At 39.1% G+C, this 20792-nt stretch overlaps 1 protein-coding gene across 3 annotated transcripts; it reads left to right on the forward strand.

Annotated features, from left to right (window-relative positions):
* The first annotated feature begins 445 nt into the window (after positions 1-445).
* LOC109174646 (protein FAR1-RELATED SEQUENCE 11) lies at positions 446-5014 on the forward strand. Of its 3 annotated transcripts, none has more exons than XM_019323919.1 (5): positions 446-620; positions 959-1314; positions 1915-2925; positions 3008-3451; positions 4134-5014. In XM_019323919.1, exons 2-5 carry the CDS (start codon positions 1294-1296, stop codon positions 4749-4751), a joined length of 2094 nt encoding a protein of 697 aa, XP_019179464.1. In that variant the 5' UTR covers positions 446-620; positions 959-1293; the 3' UTR covers positions 4752-5014. The 3 variants fall into 3 exon arrangements, with proteins under 3 accessions (XP_019179464.1, XP_019179465.1, XP_019179463.1); XM_019323920.1 differs by lacking the exon at positions 959-1314 and having other exon boundaries at positions 4134-4490; positions 4767-5014; XM_019323918.1 differs by lacking the exon at positions 959-1314 and having other exon boundaries at positions 448-620.
* Positions 5015-20792: the final 15778 nt, after the last annotated feature.

The raw sequence follows: 20792 nt of genomic DNA on the forward strand, positions 1-20792 counted from the left end.
AAAGCTTTATGGACAGCGGTACACAATATAATTGTTGAGTGGTCGTGCACTCTTGTCCCTTAAGAGAGGTCGGGAGTTCAAAATCCCTTTTCATATGGAAAAATCAATCTGACCAGCAACTGAAGAGTATGGTATGAGTTTAAAGGTACTTCTTACAGTTAGGACCTGCATCTTATGATTTGACAAAAAAAAAATGTAATTTATAATAATGTGTCATTCTCGATGAAAATTACATAACATAAATCAAATATAAAAATTTTATATTTCCAAGCAAATATAACCTTAATTATATAACTCTGAATCAAACACTTTATAATGTGGATCATAATAATTTACAATATAATTTGTCCAATTCGGAATGGAAGTGCAAAAGCCAAGAGACGTTTGGATACGCGGATAAGTGGATAACCACTGTTTGGGGAATAGGAACTAGGAGGCGTCAGATAATAACATGCGCCGTTCTATAAAAGGGTTTCCTCACATACATGCGCAAATTAGGGTTCCTCAGTACGCTTCACCGGATCTGTCTGAGCTTCATCGTTGATTCAATCGCAGAAACATCGTTAATCGCAGAACTCTTACATCTATAAATGAGAGCGCTCGTTCCCCTCTGCGATTCTGTAAGTAATACCCACAAATTCCTTTTTATTGTTCTGGTAATGATCATTGCTTGATTCTAAAAATGTAAGAATTCCCTTTGAAATTTCACTTCTTTTGGCGATTACAGGAATCTTATCAGTTCATTTTGTATGTTAGATTTGATAACTGTGGTTGCATTGTACTAATTGGGAATTGGGGAAAAGAATAAAAGAATTGCATTTTCTTTGTGATATACTGTTGCATACAACAATTGGAGCTTGGGTGCTGCTAGTTGTAGCTAAGGAGAGTTCATAAGTGTAAAGTTTCTTATGCTTAAAATGTAGTTTCAGCTGAAAAAAAGGATAGTTTCTTTTGATAGATTGTTAGCTGAAACAAGTGCACTGTTTAGTTGGTTTGCATGGGAAAATGGTGCTAGTATTGAGGGTGGCATTGGAAGCTTGGCTCTATTACTTCCTCAGAGTAGTTGCATCTTGAAAAACAAAGTGCATTGTTCACAGAAGAAAACAAATGTGGCTTATATCATATCATAAATGCAAGAAACGGGGGACGAAGGAGAAGAAGAAAACAAACATAGCTTCTTCGTTCTTTACTCTGCTTTGTCTATGCCTTTTAAGAAGAGAATACAATGAAATGGGAGGAAGAACAGTTATTTCACTAATGTGAAAATCAAGAATTCAGGAATGGCTTTGAAATATGTGCCGATTAATATTTAAGGTGCTTAGTCACAAATGCTTATTCGTGCATTATTGTTCTCAGAAGCAAGTGTGAATATTTTATTTTTATTGCTTAATGGAAAATTACTTATTTATCGGGAGTGCATGTATATGGATGATTTATTTATAAAACAAAACTTCATGTTACTTGAGTGTTAGTCTTGATATAACAATGGTACGGTATCAAAAGGTTTAGTGGGATGATTTAGAAAATTGCCACTACTTTTGTCAAAAGGTTTTAATGCTGATATATTTCAGGGATGTTTAGAATTTGACCCCACTTGTAATAGTGTAGCATTCCCCCTTTTGTTATATAGATATAAAAATTATGCGTTGTTATTACCAATTCATTCCTATAACTCGCACTCTCTTACACACACACAAACTGCGCACTCATGTAGACACATTTATTTTGACATGCTTGTTCTTCCTTTTATAAATAATTCTTGCTTAGTTTCAATTCAGTATCTTCTTGTTCTTTATATATTCAAGTTGGACAATGTCATTATGGGTAACATAATGATTTCGTTGAAAAGTGGTTTCTTGTCATCCTTTTACTTTTCTGACAAGTAGTGACTCAGAAGGATTAACGTCGTTTCAGGTTTCTATTCAACAAGGTGTTGAGAGGGATACAATGTCTGGAGAGGCTGGGAATATGATGTTAGTTTATGGTGACCCTTCAGACCAGAGGTCTTTCTCTTTGGATGATACAAGCAGCACAGAGGAATCACCAGAGCAAACAAGACTGTCATTAGAGACAACAAATGAATCTATCCCATACATGGGACAGAGATTCCCAACTCATGATGCTGCTTATGAATTCTACAGTGAATTTGCAAAACGCTGTGGCTTTTCAATCAGACGACATAGAACAGAAGGCAAAGAGGGTGTTGGCAAAGGACTCACAAGGCGCTACTTTGTTTGCCACCGTGCTGGAAAAACTCCTGTCAAACCTGCAAATGAGAACAAACCTCAAAGAAATAGGAAATCCTCCCGGTGTGGATGTCAAGCATATATGCGTATAAGTAAGAACTCTGACCTTGGACTTCCAGAATGGCGAGTGACTGGTTTTGTAAACCACCATAATCATGAACTCCTAGAGCCAAACCAAGTACGTTTCCTTCCTGCGTACCGCACGATTTGTGATGCAGACAAGAGTCGAATCCTAATGTTTGCCAAAACAGGAATCTCAGTTCAACAAATGATGAGGCTTTTAGAGCTTGAGAAATGTGTAGAGCCTGGATATCTGCCATTCACGGAGAAGGATGTTAGGAATTTGCTTCAATCATTTAGGAAGGTGGATCCTGAGGATGAAAGCATTGACCTACTAAGAATGTGTAGAAACATTAAGGAGAGAGATCCAAATTTCAAGTATGATTTTACACTTGATTGTAACAATAGATTGGAAAATATTGCCTGGTCATATGCCTCATCTATCCAGTCCTATGAGATTTTTGGTGATGCTGTGGTTTTTGATACAACCCATTGTTTGACTGCTTTTGACATGCCTATGGGGATATGGGTTGGAGTTAACAATTATGGTATGCCATGCTTCTTTGGTTGTGTGCTTCTACGAGAGGAAAATGTGAGATCATTCTCATGGGCCTTGAAGGTAAAAGGGAATTCTTATATAACATTATAAGTAATTATATTTTCAATGTTGATTAACCTCCTTTTGTTTCTAAATATGGTAGGCATTCTTGGGGTTCATGAACGGGAAAGCCCCACAAACAGTGTTAACGGACCAGAATATGTGTCTCAAGGAGGCAATTGCAGTGGAGATGCCAACAACTAAGCATGCTCTATGCATATGGCTTATTGTGGCAAAATTTCCTTCATGGTTTAATGCTGTTTTAGGTGAACGATACAATGAGTGGAAAGCTGAGTTTTATCGACTCTACAACTTGGAATCAATTGATGACTTTGAGTTGGGTTGGAGAGATATGGTGAATTTGTTTGGTCTGCATAATAATAGACATATTGCTAGTCTATTGTCCTTGAGGTCACTGTGGGCACTGCCATACCTAAGAAGCCATTTCTTTGCGGGAATGGTTACAGCTGGCCACTCAAAGTCAATCAATGCTTTTATTCAACGGTTCTTAAGTGCACAAACCCGCCTTGCACATTTTGTGGAGCAGGTATGTTTTAATGTTGCTGCTATCAATTGATAAACATTCCATGTAACTTTGATATGCTATGGTTCATGATTAGTGAGACCATACAAGGGATAGAGACATGATATCTACTGTGTCGTAGGCAAAATAGAATAGGTTGGAATACGTTGAAGGAAATGGGATAATTCATTGTTGTGGTTTACTTATTGTAATGATTTTAGATTGTAAAATTTAGGGGAAATTGCACTTTTCATCCCTAAATTATTGGGTAATTGTAGGATTCGTCCCTACTGGTTGGTCGTGCTCACTTTTCGTACCTAAGCTATCACTAACTTTGCAAATTTCGTCCTTTTCCTAACAAAACATTAGGGACGAAATTTGCAATGTCAGATATAGCTTAGGGACGAGAAGTGAGCACGCCCAACAAGTAGGAATGAATCCTACAATTACCTTATAACTTAGAGATGAAAAGTGCAATTTTCCCTAAAATTTAACTCCCTGAAACTCTCTTGCTTTGCCTTGATCTTATTTGTCCCTTAATTTTCTTAAGCAATTTATTGCTGAAATTTGCGATTGATAAGATAGATGCTTTGAAAGTGAAACCCCAAGTGTCCTTTCTCCCAACTCTTTTTAATTATCATGTCAATCTTGTTTATAACAGCTTGAAACTAAGTTGTGTTTTCACTGACCTATTTTACATAATAAGGTGGCTGTTGCTGTGGACTTCAAGGATCAAACTGGCGAACAACAAACTATGCAGCAGAATCTTCAAAACATTTGCCTTAAAACCGGGGCTCCCATGGAATCTCACGCTGCTACAGTTCTCACGCCTTTTGCATTTTCCAAGCTCCAGGAGCAGCTTGTTTTGGCTGCACATTATGCATCATTCCAGTTGGAAGATGGTTTTCTTGTCCGCCACCACACTAAAGCCGAGGGAGGCCGGAAGGTTTATTGGGTCCCGAGGGAAGGCATTATAGGTTGCAGCTGTCAGCTGTTTGAGTTCTCAGGGATACTTTGTCGGCATGCCCTTCGAGTACTATCAACGGGAAACTGCTTCCAAATTCCCGAAAGATACTTACCACTTCGTTGGCGAAGAATCAGCTTACCATCAAGCAAAGCTCCCCAGACAAATCAGAATGATCATACGGAAAGGGTTCAATCACTGCAAAGTTTGGTTTCAAATCTTGTTACAGAATCAGCCAAGTCAAAAGAACGCCTCGATTTTGCATCCGAGCAAATTTCCATCCTTTTGACTCAGATTCGAGAACAACCGGTTTATTCCCAGGAAGTTAGAGAACTGTCATCCATTCAAAGGAACCTTTGACTCAGATGAATATGCAGAAATTCTTGTAGAAATTAGGGAAACAGAATACAGTATAATATGGGGGCATTGAATGCAGGTTAGTGTATATATGATCCTTGAGGCTTGGTTTGCATTTTTGTATGAAATGCAGTTTGCATCGCGCAAAAATCACATTCATATAAGTTTTTGTCCTTTCCAAACAACAAAATATATAGGGCAAACCATGTGTAAAGTTGTTTTCAACGCAGAAGGAAAATATTCTTATATTGATTAGTTTCCATTCCCATTGTTTTATGCTTTATTTTCATTTTTTTTTTTTTTAGTGTTGAGGGAAATTCACAATGACTATTTGATGGTGATAGCTCGCAAATTACACATGAAAAATTAATTGCAACGGACTTTACTGAGAGAGTGTTGATAAGAATTGAAATTGTAATTTTTAAGTACGAGAATTATGTACACTCACCCTGCCATTTCTTTCGAGACTACTTTTTCATTATTTATTAGTATGTTAGCCATAACTTTACCATGCTCAAAATAGTGAAACAAAGAAATGTGGAGAACTGGGTTTCGGGTGCAACTAGTTAACGATTGGATATATCTAACAAAACCTGAATGAAATATAATACACATGGTGCTATGCAAGTAATTTACATGAATAGTGCATCTCATATTCCCTAATAGTGTTGTTGAGCATATAATATATATAAACATAAATGTGCAATCCAACTATCAGCTTAGACTTTTAGTTGAGATGGAGCATATAATTCAATTAGTGTAACTATAAATGATTGGACAATTTTATTACACAAGGAAAGTTAATAAAGCGCTTACACAAGGAAACACATGAAAATTTTAGTATAATAATTGTAGTTATATTAAACAAGATCAACGACTGACATTAGTTCTTAGTTCTCTCTTGTGCACCGGTTCTCATTTGATCCAATTCCCATAGAACGCGCACACGAGAGATAACTAGAAATCTAACTACTTTTTAAAGTAGGGAGAGATGGAAAAAATATAGTGGCATTTTCGTAAATAAATTGAACTTTAAGTACAAGTAATAACACGAGTTAATACCTCCAATGGTCCTCTGAGTATTAGCGATTTACCAGCTGTGGTCATCTGAGTTTTAAATGACCTCCAATGGTCCTCCATGTTAAAAAAAAAAAAACCACATGTGGTCCTAATTCTTAAAATAACACGAGTTTAAAATGACCACGAGACATCCTAAAAGGACCACATGTGGTTATTTTTTAAAACATGCAGGACCATTGGAAGTCATTTAAAACTTGGATGACAACATCTAGTAAATCGCTAATACTCGGAGGACCATTGGAGGTATTAACTCTAATAACCCTATGGAGTGCACTTCGCAACACCATAGTGTGCATCCCGTAATACGTATAGGTGCAATGAAATTGTCTACCTAGCTTTTACAATTTATGATTTTTTTTTAATGTTTGGTTTATGGTTTAGCTTTTTAAATTTGGTTTAGAAGTCGACTTTAGAGTTTAGTAGTTATTATTTACCTTTTAGAGTGCATCTAGCAACAATATAAAGTACATCAAGCAACAATATTAAGTGTTCCTAACACTATCATAAATTGCACTGAATGTGAGAGTTAATTGCACTTAGGGTTAACCTTTTAAACTTATTTAGTTTTTCTATTTGGTTTAAGAGTTTAATTTTTACTATTTAGGAGTTAAAATTTTATGGTCAAGCGGCATGAAGTGATTATCTCAAATGGGAGGTTAGGGTTCGAGCCTTCAGGGTAAATTATAGTTTAGCTTTAGATTTAATTTTCTAGATTTATCAACAGATACACAATGTAGTTTTACTTACTTACACTCTATAGTGTTGAAAGTTTCACTTTATAGTGTCGTTGTTACTTGCACTTTAAAGTTCGAGCTATTTACAAAAATGACAATGTGTTTTTTCTATAATTGCTTCTGATTCGTTAGATCTTTCCGAATGTATGACTTTGATTATGTGACACCCCGTAAATCTAAATTCTATTTAAGGATTAATTAGATAATTAATCCTAGCTTAATTGGTAATTTATTCCAAAAATCCTGAAAATTTAATAGTCGGAGGACTAGTAATTGACTAGTCAATCCAAGTCAAGGAGTTGTACTCTAGGCTTAAAGAATTGTTCCCTTGTATCCTTACACTTCTCATTTTAGTAAGGGTAAAGAAGACTTTTCACCTTATGTTTGTATCCCAAGCTAACCTAGAGTCATCTTTCATTTCTTTTCCCTAACACCCTAAAAAGAAAAGCTCCTCCTTCTCTCTAGAAAATAGCTAGCTTCTTCTTCAAGCCAAGTTTGGACAATTCAAGATTCTTCAAGTTGGTCTCCAAGATTCAACCTTTCTTGACCTTGAGCATAAGGGAGTGTAAGATCTTTGGTTCTTTAGTGTTTTTAGTACCTTTTAAGGTGTCTTTTTCTAAAGATAGAATCTTTGTTGTCTTTTGGTGTGTTCTTGAAGTTAGAGTTGAAGGAGAGCCTTGTTAGAAGCTTGTAAAGGTGTGATAAGTGAAGGTTTAGGCTACAAGAGGTAACCCATGCTTTACAAAATCTATTTTCTTACCTATATGATGATTTCTTGACTTCTACATGTGATTTTGCTATGAAATGTGAGTTTTGATGCATTGTCTAGTGAGAATGCATATCTAGAGCTTGTTATTAGGGTTCTTGTATGTCATTGCTTGGCTATTCCTTTGATTCAAGTCATATTGTTGTATTCTGTGAGATTTTGGGTGTTTTGGACTTGAATTTGGTCTTGGTGTTGAAAATCCCCGAAGGGATTATTTTTGGTACAGGAGTGTACCCGCGGGCGGAACGGCGGGCAGAGCTCCACCTGCGGGGTACATGCCTAGTGGGAAGTGGTTCCCGCGGGTGGAACCATGGGTGGAGGTCCACCAGTGCCCCCCCCCCCCCCCCCCCGCGGGGTACACTAATGGTGATGTTTGGGGATTTGTTCCCCGTGATTCTTTTGACTCGGTAATTGATGTTTTGACTTCCCGATGTTCTTTTGTTGGGCTATTTGAGTGTCTTCTTGATGTTTCGTATGTCTAGAACGTGATGGTAGGAATCCATGTAGGATTTGGTGTCTTGAATCGTGCTAAGTGTTCAACATTTTGATTCGTTGAACCATGATGAGTCTTGTACGTTCTTCGGAACCATGATTTTTTTACCCGTTTGATAAGCATGCTAGTTTGATGTTGAAATGCTAGCGTGTGTGGTTTGTTCTTTCCTTTTGTGGATGATAACTTGTGTTGATCATCGTTGATGTCGGATTGTAATCCTTCCTTGATTGAGTATGGTTTCATATCTTCGTTGTGATCCGTTGATTGATTCCTATGATGAAGTGTGTGTTGGCTGTACCTGGATTGCACGATTAATGGTATGGGACATTAATCACCAAGGTACAAAATGGTCCTCGTGGTGGCCTTGAAATGATATTATGGAGTTGTTTTATGGGCTTCAGGCTCACTTGTTGGCGGTTGTGTGACTGAAATAAACGGTACCCTTGTGTACCACTTGTTGGCGGAAATGTTGGCGGGGGAACGACGGTTCCCGGAGGCATAAGGTTGGACTCAGAAGTACAGGGGTTCTCGGAGGTAATGGTTGGAACTGTAATAAGGCCGGCGGTAGGCATAAGGTTGGAACGGGGCATAAGGTTGGAACATGTGACATGTAGTGTCACGGTGGCATGTGTTGCAATGTGTGATTGTCTATCTTTTCTGTTAAGCGTGTCGAGTGGTATTCTACTTTGTGATTAGTAGAATACGCCTCGAGTTGTACTGGTTATTGTTGTCGTCTTGCCTTGATGTTTTCTACTTTAGATTGTGTTAGTTAGTTTCCTTATCGGCCTGCGTGTCATGATGGTGTATTGACACTGTTTTGAGGATATTTAGATAGTATAGCCTGTGCATCTGAGTTCTCCAGCTCAAATGTGGCATAGCACCCCAAACACTTATGTTTAGTTACGCTCTGTTTCGGGTTTTAATAGTAGTATTGCCTTTGTGATTGTCCTCTTTCGCCGAGAGCGTTAGACATGGATAGTTTAGATTCCCTGAACAATTTAGATTGTGTTTTGGGCCTGCGTGCCTCTGATGTTGACATATTAGATTGATGATTTTGGTTTTTGCCTGTGCGTTCACGTTGGTGTGGACGTGGCATAACACTCCTTGGTTTTCTCAGTTTATGTTTAGGCTTCCGCTGTGTTTATTTTTATGTTATGTTGGTTAGTTGCCTTGCATAATTAAGCTTTAAATTGACATGAAAATCGGGGGTCTTACAAATTAGTTCCTAGTTTTTTTTTCCTGTGCAGCAGTTCTGACTAGGGCTGTGCAAACCCGACCCTATCCGTGGAAACCGACCGAACCGAGATCCGAAACAAGGCATCCGACTCCGAGCCGAATCCGACATTGCATATCCGAACCGTGTAGCCAAACGACGCCGGATATATATGATGCGGATATTTTCACATCCGACCTGCCCGAATATCCGATATTTTTTAGGGTTAGGGTTAGAATGCTATGGTACGACATCGTTTAAGCCTAGTATATATGATGCGTTTGCAGACTTACACAGTCGTTCTTCACTTCTCTAGAGACTTCTCTGAATCTCTCTGTTCTCTGACTTCTCTCTACTCCTCACTCCTCTCTAGCTCTCTCTACTCCGATTCTCTTTGTGAGTCTGTTCTCTACCCCTCTATTCTCTACTAGTCTACTTCTCTCTTCTTCTCCGATTGTCCGATTCTCTCTGTTCTTGTCTCACTCTCTGAGAGTCTGAGACGGTGAGATCTGTGGGCTGTGTCTGAGACATTCGTCTTCGATTCTCCAGTGGCCGTTGGCGACTTAGAGTGGTGGAAGCCCTTCTCGTGGTGATTACTGATTAGAGACCCTTGTTCTCCAGGAAATATTTGGGAAAAACAAGTAAATCGCAAACCCTAGTTTTTATATTTATGATTATCCACTGCATGTGATCTATTGGTGTTATATGATGAATATTTTCTGTTATATTATGCTATATTATGGTGGAAGCTGTTTTAATCGCAAACCCTAGTTTTTTATTTGCGATTTATGTGATATATTATGATCTATTATGGTGAAAGCTGTTTTAATCGCAAATCATAATTTTATATTTGTGATTTATGTGATATATTATGATCTATTATGGTGGAATCTGTTTTAGTCGCAAACTCTAGTTTTATATTTGTGATTTAGGTGATATATTCTGATCTATTATGGTGGAAGTTGTTTTAATTGTGTAGGGTTGTGAAAATCCGACCCAACCTGCTAATATTGTGATATATATGTTCTCATATATTATGATATAATGGTGGAAGCAGTGTGATTTTGTGATATTATGTGATCTATTGTGATGTCCCTTTACAAGTTAAAGGCTTAAATGTGAAATTATCAAGATTGAAACTTGAAATTTCAATTTATTTGTGGAAGCCCTTAACTGAAATCCAGATAATGATGAACTGGATAAAGTTCCTGAATCTGCTTTTCTTTGTAATGTAAATATATGATATATTTATGGATGTATGACCCTTAAATATTCTTAAATGTTTGTAATAATGTAAATATGTAATTATGAAATCTTGATAGATGATGACACAAACAAGTGTCTGAATCTGGATTTCTTTAAATTCTTTATATGTTTGATCAGTTTTATGTTGGTTGTTGCCTACTTGCCATTGTTGGATAATGAATTGATGTCTATCCTTTTAGATGGAGAGCATCACTGAACCTAGTTCTGGGACACAACCCTCAACTCAGGAGGGACATGGAGGACAAGCCCAAAGCACTGAGACATCTGCTCAACAGCCTCAGGTGACTCTTGCTGTTTCTTAAAAAAAAAAAAAAAAGAGGAAAGATGTTGAGTCTAGATCAAAGGTGTGGGATCATTTTGAAAAGATCCTTGATAAAGAGGAAAGGTTGATTAAGGGGAGGTGCCTATATTGTTCAAGACTCTTTGCTTGTGAGCCAAGAAAAACATGACACTTCCTCTTTAAGAAATCATATGATGAGCTGTCTTAAAAATCCTCACTCTAAGTATACAAGGCAATCACTTCTCACCCTCAATGCTGTATCATCCTCTGCACCAGAGGGTTCTGAGGGGGTAATCGGGGAATTATGCACTTGGGTGTTTAATCAGGAAGCCATTAGGAGGGCTTTATGTGAGATGATTATAATAGATGAGTTGCACTTTAGGTTTGTTGAGGGGCAAGGGTTTAGGAGATTTATTCTAGTTGCCTGCCCTAGGTTCCAAATCCCTTCTAGGTGTACAGTTTCAAGGGATATTTTTCAAAGATACCTAGATGAGAGATTAGTCCTTAAACAAATTTTTAAGGGTAGCTCTCAAAGAGTGAGCTTAACCACTTTCACATGGACCTTTGTAAAGAGGATAAACTATATGTGCATTACTGCACATTTCATTGATGATCAGTGGAAGCTCAACAAAAAAAATCATAACCTTTGTCCTTGTTTCATCTCATAGGGGAGAGTATATAGCCAATGCCTTGGAGAGTTGTCTGGTTGAGTGGGGTATTAAGAATGTCTTTACTGTCACAGTTGAGTATATGCCTGCCAAGTTTACTCAACTTTATGGTGAAGCAATATTGAAAAAATCGTTAGGCGTCCCCTAGGCGCCCGATTTTGGGTAAGCAACATATATGAAATCTCCACTACAAGTGCACATGGCGTCGTCTATTGTGACTCTGTGAGTAATGTCTACATGCAATTTCCACTACAAATACAATCTCTACTACAAATCTATAATGCAGCTCAAAGCCGACACATGCCCCTAGACTTCGACACGTGCCCCTACTTTTACTCAACAATACAGCTCACATCTCACATCCATCACATCCATTAACGTGCCCCTATATCTGTTATATATTTATTTATTTATCATTTCCTCCCTCATTTTCCTATCTCTTTAACTTATCAAATCTAGACCTAGCAAAGTAATTGAGGATTCCATCGAACACTCCTCGCTGGAACAACGACGACCGCCTCTAGTTGCAGTGCCGACCATCGTATATCTATTCAGCAGTTCAGCTACGAAATCGACGACCTCTTCTAGCCACGTCTTCTTTCTAACCTTAAACAAAGGATGACGGCCTGGCGGAGCGGAGGCTGCGGCGGAAGACTAAAGTGTGGCGTCTCGCACTGGAGTTTCGAAACTCCGGCGACACTCACGTCTGGAAACTTTGACAACACTCGCGTCTGCAAACTCCAGCAACACTCATCTAGAAACTCAAGCGAGAAAATCGGACGGCTAGGCGCTCGGCCGCGGAGGTGGCCGATTCTAGCCTTCTACGATGCGGCAGGGTGCCGTCTAGCGCCTAAGCGCGATTTTTGCTACATTGTGGTGAAGATAAAGGCAATGACTGCTTTGCTAAGGTCTAATCTGCACTGGTTGATCTGTTCAATGATTATGCAGCCACTTACTTTGTGAATGTAAGCACTGAACCAGCTGCTGTTGCCCAACCTTCTCAACCAGTGACTGTGCAGGCCAGTGCTACTACTGTTGGTAGGCCACAGTCTAGGTTGAAAAGTGAACTGAAAAGGAAAATGATGGAGAGTGGTGGAAGCATTAAACGGATTGAGCTGCAACTCTATTTGAGTGAGGCTATTGTGGAAGATAAGGATGATTTTGATATCCTTAGATGGTGGAAGGTGAACTCTGAGAGACTGTCCATTCTCTAAAAAATTGCAAGGGATATTCTTGCAGTTCCAATATCAACTGTGGCTTCTGAAAGTGTTTTTTCTACAAGTGGTAGAGTGTTAGATCCATTTAGGAGTTCTTAACTCCTAAGATTGTGGAAGCTTTAATTTGTACACAGGATTGGTTGAGATTACCAAATCAACTAATACAAATTGAAGAAAATATTGATGATTGTGAAAGGCTTGAAAAATGTAATTAACTAATACTTTTGTTACTTTGTATTTAAAATATTAAATAATATTCTCTTTTATTGTTTTAATTTATATGTTTTTTATTTGCAAAGTTGTCAACTGGAGTTAGGAGTGTTGGAACTAGTTCTTCCCTACCAACCATTGCAGTAATGTTCATTCATTTTGCTCTTAATTTTATATTTAGCTTTATTCTGTTATCTTAGAATCTTAAATTCTCATAATCTGTTATGAGTTATGACCTATGAATTCAATTATCTAAGTGAATTTTAGTAGTACATGACAATGGCATGGCTTGCCAACAATTAACTTGTTACTGTCTTGAATCCTTGGCCCTTCAACTTTAGTCAACAGCAAGCTACAAGTATAACAATATCATTTTAGTATGTGCTGTAGCATTTTTCCTTGATTCATTTATGAATCTTGATTGCATGTGTTAGGCTAATTTGATATGGTATTATGATTCTACCTTCCTCTTTTACCTGTTAATTTTCTTTGGGTTATGATGATGCTTCCATCTTTGTCTGAATCAAAGGACTTTGGGTTGATATGTTGCTCAAGTTTTGTGTTTTGTTCCAAAACTTAAAAAGCAATTTGCCCCCAATCTTAATTTGATATGAAAACACAACAATCTAAGCCTATTTTAATTTCTGAGCAAAATTGTTAAATTGTCATTGTTTTAACTTTTTTTATGTTATTTAACTGTATTATAAGTTTTCACCTTAAGCAGGAGGATGAGGAATGCTGATTGCCTGATTGCCTATTTGCCTGAGTTGCTGGCTTGTTGCACAACACTTAGTTTTTGAATGATGCTCAACTACTGGACTGCTCAAGTACTGGACATTGGACACTTATTTTTTTATGAATTTGTAAAATGTAATTAAATTTTTGTAGTATGTTTAGTCAATCAGTTGTAAGTTGTAAAGTTTATATAAGATGTTAGTTTTAACTTTTAAGTTTTAATTTTTAAGTTAAGTTGTAAGTTGTTTACTACTTAGTAGTTACTAGTTTACTACTTAGCTTTTAAAGTGTAAAAAAATTTTGCTGATTTACTTATTTGTAGTTTTTATTTTTTATTTTTTTTTATTTTTTAATTTCAATCCGATTTAATCCGAAATTCGAGTCAAACCGTCTGTAATCCGATCGTGAAAAATCCGATGAGTTGAACCCTTAAAGATAAATGGATATGGAAATACTCTAGCCAATCCGATATCTGAGCGGTGGGCGGTTCCCATATCCGATCTGGTCGAACCCGTTCGACGCACAACACTAGTTTTGACATGAGTGTGCCCATATATATGTATATGAAGGGTCATATGGAAACGAATGCGGATTAATCTCATCCATCCATCGAGGTTGATCAAGGGTTGCCAATTAAAAAAATGTGATGACGTTTTTGTAATTATGATGGTGTTTTTGAAAATGTTTGATAGTGCATGTAACATCCAATTTTTCCTAAAACTTAATTAAAGTACTAAAACCAAATTAAGTTAAACTAAGCAGCGGAAAAAAAAAAAAAACAACTAGATAACAAAGAGGTGTCACCACCACAATCACCGCCCATGGTGACTACACAGGCTACAAAAGGGATCTAAGAGTCAAGCTCAAAGTAACTACAACCAAGTATCTAGGGGATAAAACCCCGGTGTCCAGCACCAACAAAAGGATAGTCGACTACAACCCAAACATAACAAGGAGTTTTGACTACAAAGTTATGTAAACTAAACTAGTCTAAGTCGTGCTCTCTTTCTTACGAACTGGGCCCACCTAAAAGGGGTTAACAAACAACAAATAGCAAACAAACCTCGTTAGCACGAAGCTAAGTATAACGCCACTCAACACTGTAAAGTAATACAATATATACTCTTGGAAATAGCAGTTTCATATTCTTAGATCAAACAAGTGAAAACACTTAACGTACTTTGGTGTTAACTTCTAGATGCTTGAAACCTAATAAACATATAGGCATGTTCTTACCATAACCAACTCATCACAGTCTCAACTATGAACAATCTAAAGCTTTCTCAAGTACTCAACTATTTCATGCTTTCTCATAAAATCAAATAAGCAATCTCATGCTATCAAATACTCATCATGAAATCTCGTGCAAGACGTATATCTCATAAGTAATCTCATGCTATCAAATGCTACTCATGCAATCTCATGCAAGACATATCTCATAAGCAAACTAGTGCTATCATATATTACTCATGCAATCTCGTGCAAGATATATCTCATAAGCAAACTCATGCTATCATATACTACTCATGCAATCTCGTGCAAGACATATCTCATAAGCAAACTCGTGCTATCATATACTACTCATGCAATCTCGTGAAAGACTTATCTCATAAGCAACTCATGCTTTTATATAAGTATAGATAGATATACAAATACACTCTTTTGTAAAATAAGTACTTTTTCTGTGGAGGTTTCTTAGAGCAAAAAATGACTCGCTTTGAAGTCTCAATGACTCGCTTTCTTTCTCTTGAGTCTCTTGACTCGATTTCTCTTTACTCGTGGGCGAGGCAAGACTTCACCATAGTGTGAATGAACCTATTGGGCTCGGCGTCTAGCCGGCTAACCTCTCATCCCGCCCACAGAACCAATCTCGTGGTTCCAAACTTAAACTCTGTGGAATCAGGTATCGAACTATCAGTGTGCACACCCCCTGACCAGGATTCCAAGCCTGGCGGGTAGTTTCCAACCTCGTAACGTGGGAATAAGCAGCGTTACATGATATCGGATCGCAATGTTCGTTGCTTTCTCTTTTACTTTGAAAGGACATAGTCCAAACGGGTCTCCAAAACAAGATTTTCCTCACAATATATATATATATATATATATATATATATATATATATATATATATATATATATATCACTCATGCAATCCAAACATGCACAACTTTTCTTATGCAAATATGCACATAACTTCTCAACTCATTCTCAATATGGCAAGATAGTGACTTTCCTACGTGGATATGAGTTTTTGGAAAATAATACTTAGGCTCACGTTGTCCACTTATGCACTTTTAAAACATGATATGCTCAACAATGCCATTTACTGTAAAACAATGCTTCCTTTTCTAATCACTGTGAAAACTCAATAAATACTTAAATCGTGCTTGTTAACTATAACTTGACAAATCTTCTCATCAAACACTTAGCATGTAATTCAATATGTACTTAGAACTCAAAATACACATCTCGTACTCATTTACTACAATTTATTCTTTCAAGATAAACATGCTCTAAACAATTGGAAGCTTGGAAGTAAACTCAATAAATCATGACATATACTCAAGGCATGCTCTTCTAACTAAACTCAATAATTAAAGCTCATACATCTCTACTTAGAAATCAGATAAAAACATGCTCAGCAAATAAATATTCAAGTCTGATGCTTCTCAATTTCATTTACTGGAACAACATATGTAGGAAAATCTTCTACAAAAACTAACACCAATAGCTCATTTCTTAACCAAACTTAACGAAATCAAAGCCAAAACGTGCGTCAAGATGGCCCTGAGGTACCGAGCCACAAGAGCCCACGACTCCTCGTTCAAAACGACACGTAGCTGAGCCACAAGGGCCCGGCCACTGCACAGAGAACTCACAATGGGGCTTGGGGCGGGGCTTAGCTAGGCCCGCCCCTTGGACCGCCTAAGACGCGGCTCCGGGCAACGGCCCTCCTCTAGGGCCGTCCCTAGCGCCAATCTACTACGGTGCTAGCCAACAGTCTCCTCTGTGAGCTGTTGGCTAGGGCCGTGAGGCTTACTGGTGCACACTGTCTGTGCACCAGTGGGCTTCTTCTCATCTGCAAATAAAATCTCATGCATTTTCAACGCATCCCAAGCATCAAAAACACATCATAACTCAACAATAGATCACTCAATAGCTCAAACACTTCAATAAACTAGCATTTCTACTCATTTCTACTCAACAATAGACTTCACAGAGCCTAAAAAATAACTTGGGAGTCCATGGGTTATACCTTTGAAGCTTTCTTCTTCTTACTTGGATTGCACCTTCTTCCTTAGCTAGCTACAACCTCCTTCACCTCCTAAACATCTCAAACAAACCACACAACCAACTTAAAACTAGAGCCTCAGAGAATGGATGAAAGCTAGAAGGAAAATGAATGGATGGAGGAGGAGTTTAGCATACTTACTGTGAGTGGCTTTGTGTTCTTGCAGGGGAGGGAGACAAAGATGGAACCAAGGAGGCAAAGTCTGATAAGGCTTGAATATATAGTAGCACAAAACCCTAGGATGATTCCTCATGATTGGTGGAGGGTAGAAGAGTAAAAAGCTTCGCTAAAAGATGTTATCAGACAAGGTTGGTTGCTTGTGGTCCACCATGCTCCATGAACCAATGCTAGAATTGCTATTTTAAAATAGTTTGGGGTTGAAAAGGAATTTTTCCAAAATGATTTCTAGATAAACACTTGATTTCTCTCGGTTTCTCTCAGATAGGTTTCTCAGTTCAAAACATGGCACGCAATGTACCCAAAAATTTAGGATGTTGGTTTTGATCAAGTCTTGGTGTTGAATTTAATTTAAAGTGGCTCAAAATAATTTATTCAACACAGATTTCATCGCAAAATTTTTTATGGAGTGAAAATTGGCTATTTTGAATTTTCTTAAAACCGGATTTATTGAATAAATTTTGGGTTGTCACAGTGCATCCGCAGATAACTGATAATGCACTAATTAAAGATCTATAATAGTCCACACATGTGTGTGCACTATTAGCTAACCGTAAATGCACTATCAGTATTTCCAAATATATCGTCGTAATTATAAAAATGCTAATACATTTACCCCATTTTTCTCGTAATTTTCAATCATTAATCAACCCAGATAGATAAATGTATGAGATCAATTCAAGTTTTTTACATAAGCCGTGTGTTTTCACTTAGCTTGAACATGCCCATACATACACATAATAATAATAATAATAATAATTGATGGATATATTAGAAACGGGCTTGGGGAAAATCGACCCGGAGAGAATATGGAGCGGCATGAGAGGCCAAGGGTGACCCTGGCTTCCCCCCAGCCGAAATTTCATCACCCGCAAGCTAGCCATAGACCTCGCGATCAAGCCGGTGCAACAGCACAAGAGGTGCCTCTCCGTGGAGAAGAGGTAGTTCGTGATGAAGAGGGTCAACACCCTCCCCGAAATAGGGCACATCAGGGAGGTCCTATACCCCGAGTGGCTCACCAACGTGGTCCTCGCCCTCAAGCCGCCCACCTGGGGAGGTGCGTGGACTTCACCAGCCTCAACAAGGCCTGCCCCATGGACCCCCCGAGGGGCTTGGGAAGCGACTAGCATATTATTCCTCTAAATGCGTGGAACCCAGCTCCAACGTGAGGCTTGGGAACCTTCAACGAATCGTTGGAAGGAGTATGAGAGATCTGAAGAACCAAGGGGCGGGTTGGAACCCCCAAGAACCTTGTGCAAATATCATTGTTCCCGAAGAGGTGCACCTGGCGAACCCACCCTTGAAGTCCGGACCTCCTCCGAGGTAGCCATACCTTCCCCAGGCAGAAGAATATGACCACGACCTCAACGAGGACAACCACCTAACCTCCGCGCCGAGAATTACTAACGCCAAGCTAAGGCCTACCACAACAAGCGTGTCCGACCTCGTTATTCCCAGGTCGGAAACCACGTCAAGACACAAAAAGGAGAGATGATAGATAGAGTATGGAACTCCGAGCATTTGCTCAAGTATTCCTAGTATTTATATCTTGTAAGGTAGTCCGCCCCCTTAACATTAATAAAAGCAGTAAAAATTCGTCATGGACTCATTTTCACTACTCGTACGAGGGGATGGAGGGTACCCATCCAGCCTCTCTGGCTACCCTATGGGCGCACGAGGTCTGACCTCGCGTACCAACCCCGACAGAAGAGCTTAACGGCTCAAGTCCGGTGACTTGGAGTCGAAGGGCTACCCTAAGGGGGCACGAGGTCTGACCTCGTGTACCAACCTTGACGGAAGAGCTTAACGGCCCAAGTCCTGTGACTTGGAGTTGAAGGGCTTACCCTAAGGGGGCACGAGGTCCAAATTTGCGTACCAACCCTGACGGAAGAGCTTAACGGCCCAAGTCCGGTGACCTAGGGTCGAAGGGCTTATGTAACACCCCGTGTTACGGCCTTCAATCCCGAATTAATTATTTAATTAATCCCGTTAATAATAATTAAATATGATTTAGTTCGGTTAGGTCTCCTTTAATTAATTAATAAGGTCCACCATGAACCGTGGACCCTTGCCTAAATTAGAGTCCTAAGCCTATTAGGAATAAAGAAAGTAAACCCTTTACTATTCAGATCCTAATTAGGAATCCTAGACCTAGTCATCCATTAAGAATAAAGGAAGTAGGCCTTTTACTATTCAGACTACGATTAGGATTCCCTTTAATTAATTAATATGGTCCACTATGGACCATGGACCCTTATCCCCTAAAATAAGCCCTTAGTTCTATAAGGAATAGAATTAGTAATCCCATACCATTCAGACCCTAATTAGGAGTCTTAAATATATAAATAGGGATATAGGAGGCACCTAGATCCCCCACCACAATAAACGTTCCACCACCCCAAAGAGCTCCAAGAATCCCCTTAGAAGGAATCAAGAAAGCAAGAAAGCTGAAAGAAAGACCCTTCATAGCCAAGGAATTAATTAAGGCTAAGAGGTAACCCATGTCTCAACAAAACCTATTTTCATAGTTATGATTCCCCCTTAGGGTTTCTCCATATTATTGTGTATTAATGACTTGTGATGATTATTATTGATGATTGATGTGATGATCCCATGGGGGATCTTGATAAGCTTGATATTGGGAGATTCTTGATAATTATGATGTTCTTGATGATTATATGGAGTTCTTGATGATTATGTGTTGTTCTTGATAATTGTGTGATGCCCTTGATGCTTATGTGTTATTCTTACCGAATCTTGCAATTAGAAGGCGAATCGTATTCTTGTTGATATAAAAGTGATTAGAACCCTAGGTTGTATCGTATGATATTATTCTTGGATTATCGGGTGAGGTAATCGCATGTTTGGGTGTTGATTATGTTTAGAAAAGCATGATAGGTTATGTGCCGTTCGTTTCTCGTATTTGATCCGTTAATTGTCTACGTGTTGTCGTTGATTGCGTTGTAAAGTGTCTAAGCATGGTTTCGGGTTCCACAATGGTTCCCGGGGGAAATTGTGTGATAAGAGTCAGTGGGGGGTAGGTGGGGGGTAGGGGACCCGCCACCTACCCACGGCCGGAATAGTGATCCCGGCAGCGGGCAGCCGGCGGGCGGGCAGCTGCCCGCCGGCGACCCGCTGCCCGGAATAGTGAATCCGGCGGGTGGCCCCCACCCACCGGCTACCCGCTGGAATTTTCCCCATCTTGGGTTCCCGGCTTCCCCGTTTGATGTTTCCCCGTCCCCCGTGGTGTCCCAACGGACTCCGTTTATCGTGCCTATGTCTAGTTTGATATTTCGGGTACCGTTCGTAGGTTTATGAGTCTATTATATTGCATGCTAGTTGAATTGGTATCCCGTTGACCTAGGTGGAAGAAGTATGAACCCCTTAGGACTATCCTTAGTATGTGATGGATCACGCATAGGTTTTGTTATACGTTTTCCCCCCTTCCCAATGTGTTAATGTGGGTTGCATGTACTTGCTATGTGTTATGTGTGCATGTAACCCCGAGTTGGTTAAGATCAATCGGGCTATACGGGCAGTCGGGTGGGCTGAGAACCATACCGGCTGTTAACCAGGCTGGTAGAGACCGGTCAGGTATATAAATATTATATAGGACTAAGGTCCACTATACGGGCAGTCGGATGGGCTGAGAACCATACCGGCTGTTAACCAGGCTGGTAGAGACCAGTCAGGTATATAAATATTATATAGGACAAAGGTCCACTATACAGGCAGTTGAATGGGCTGAGAACCATCCCAACTGTTAACCAGGCTGGTAAAGACCGGTCAGGTATATAAATATTATGTTGCGATCGGCTCCTCCGTAGAGACCAGTCAGTTGAATGGTTGCGATCGGCTCCTCCGTAATGTTAGACGGGGCAGGGTGCTGCGGGGCCGTGTCAGAGCTATATGCG

This window comes from Ipomoea nil, unplaced genomic scaffold, assembly GCF_001879475.1.
Source record: "Ipomoea nil cultivar Tokyo-kokei standard unplaced genomic scaffold, Asagao_1.1 scaffold0642, whole genome shotgun sequence".
Classification (NCBI taxonomy): Eukaryota; Viridiplantae; Streptophyta; class Magnoliopsida; order Solanales; family Convolvulaceae; genus Ipomoea; species Ipomoea nil.

Bases quoted from the DNA above. Each gene is read 5' to 3' on its own strand.
- LOC109174646 (XM_019323918.1), top strand. From the start codon at position 591: ATGAGAGCGCTCGTTCCCCTCTGCGATTCT. The intron at 621-1,914 runs GTAAGTAATACC...ACGTCGTTTCAG, and splicing joins TCGTTCCCCTCTGCGATTCT to GTTTCTATTCAACAAGGTGT. The intron at 3,452-4,133 runs GTATGTTTTAAT...TTACATAATAAG, and splicing joins TTGCACATTTTGTGGAGCAG to GTGGCTGTTGCTGTGGACTT.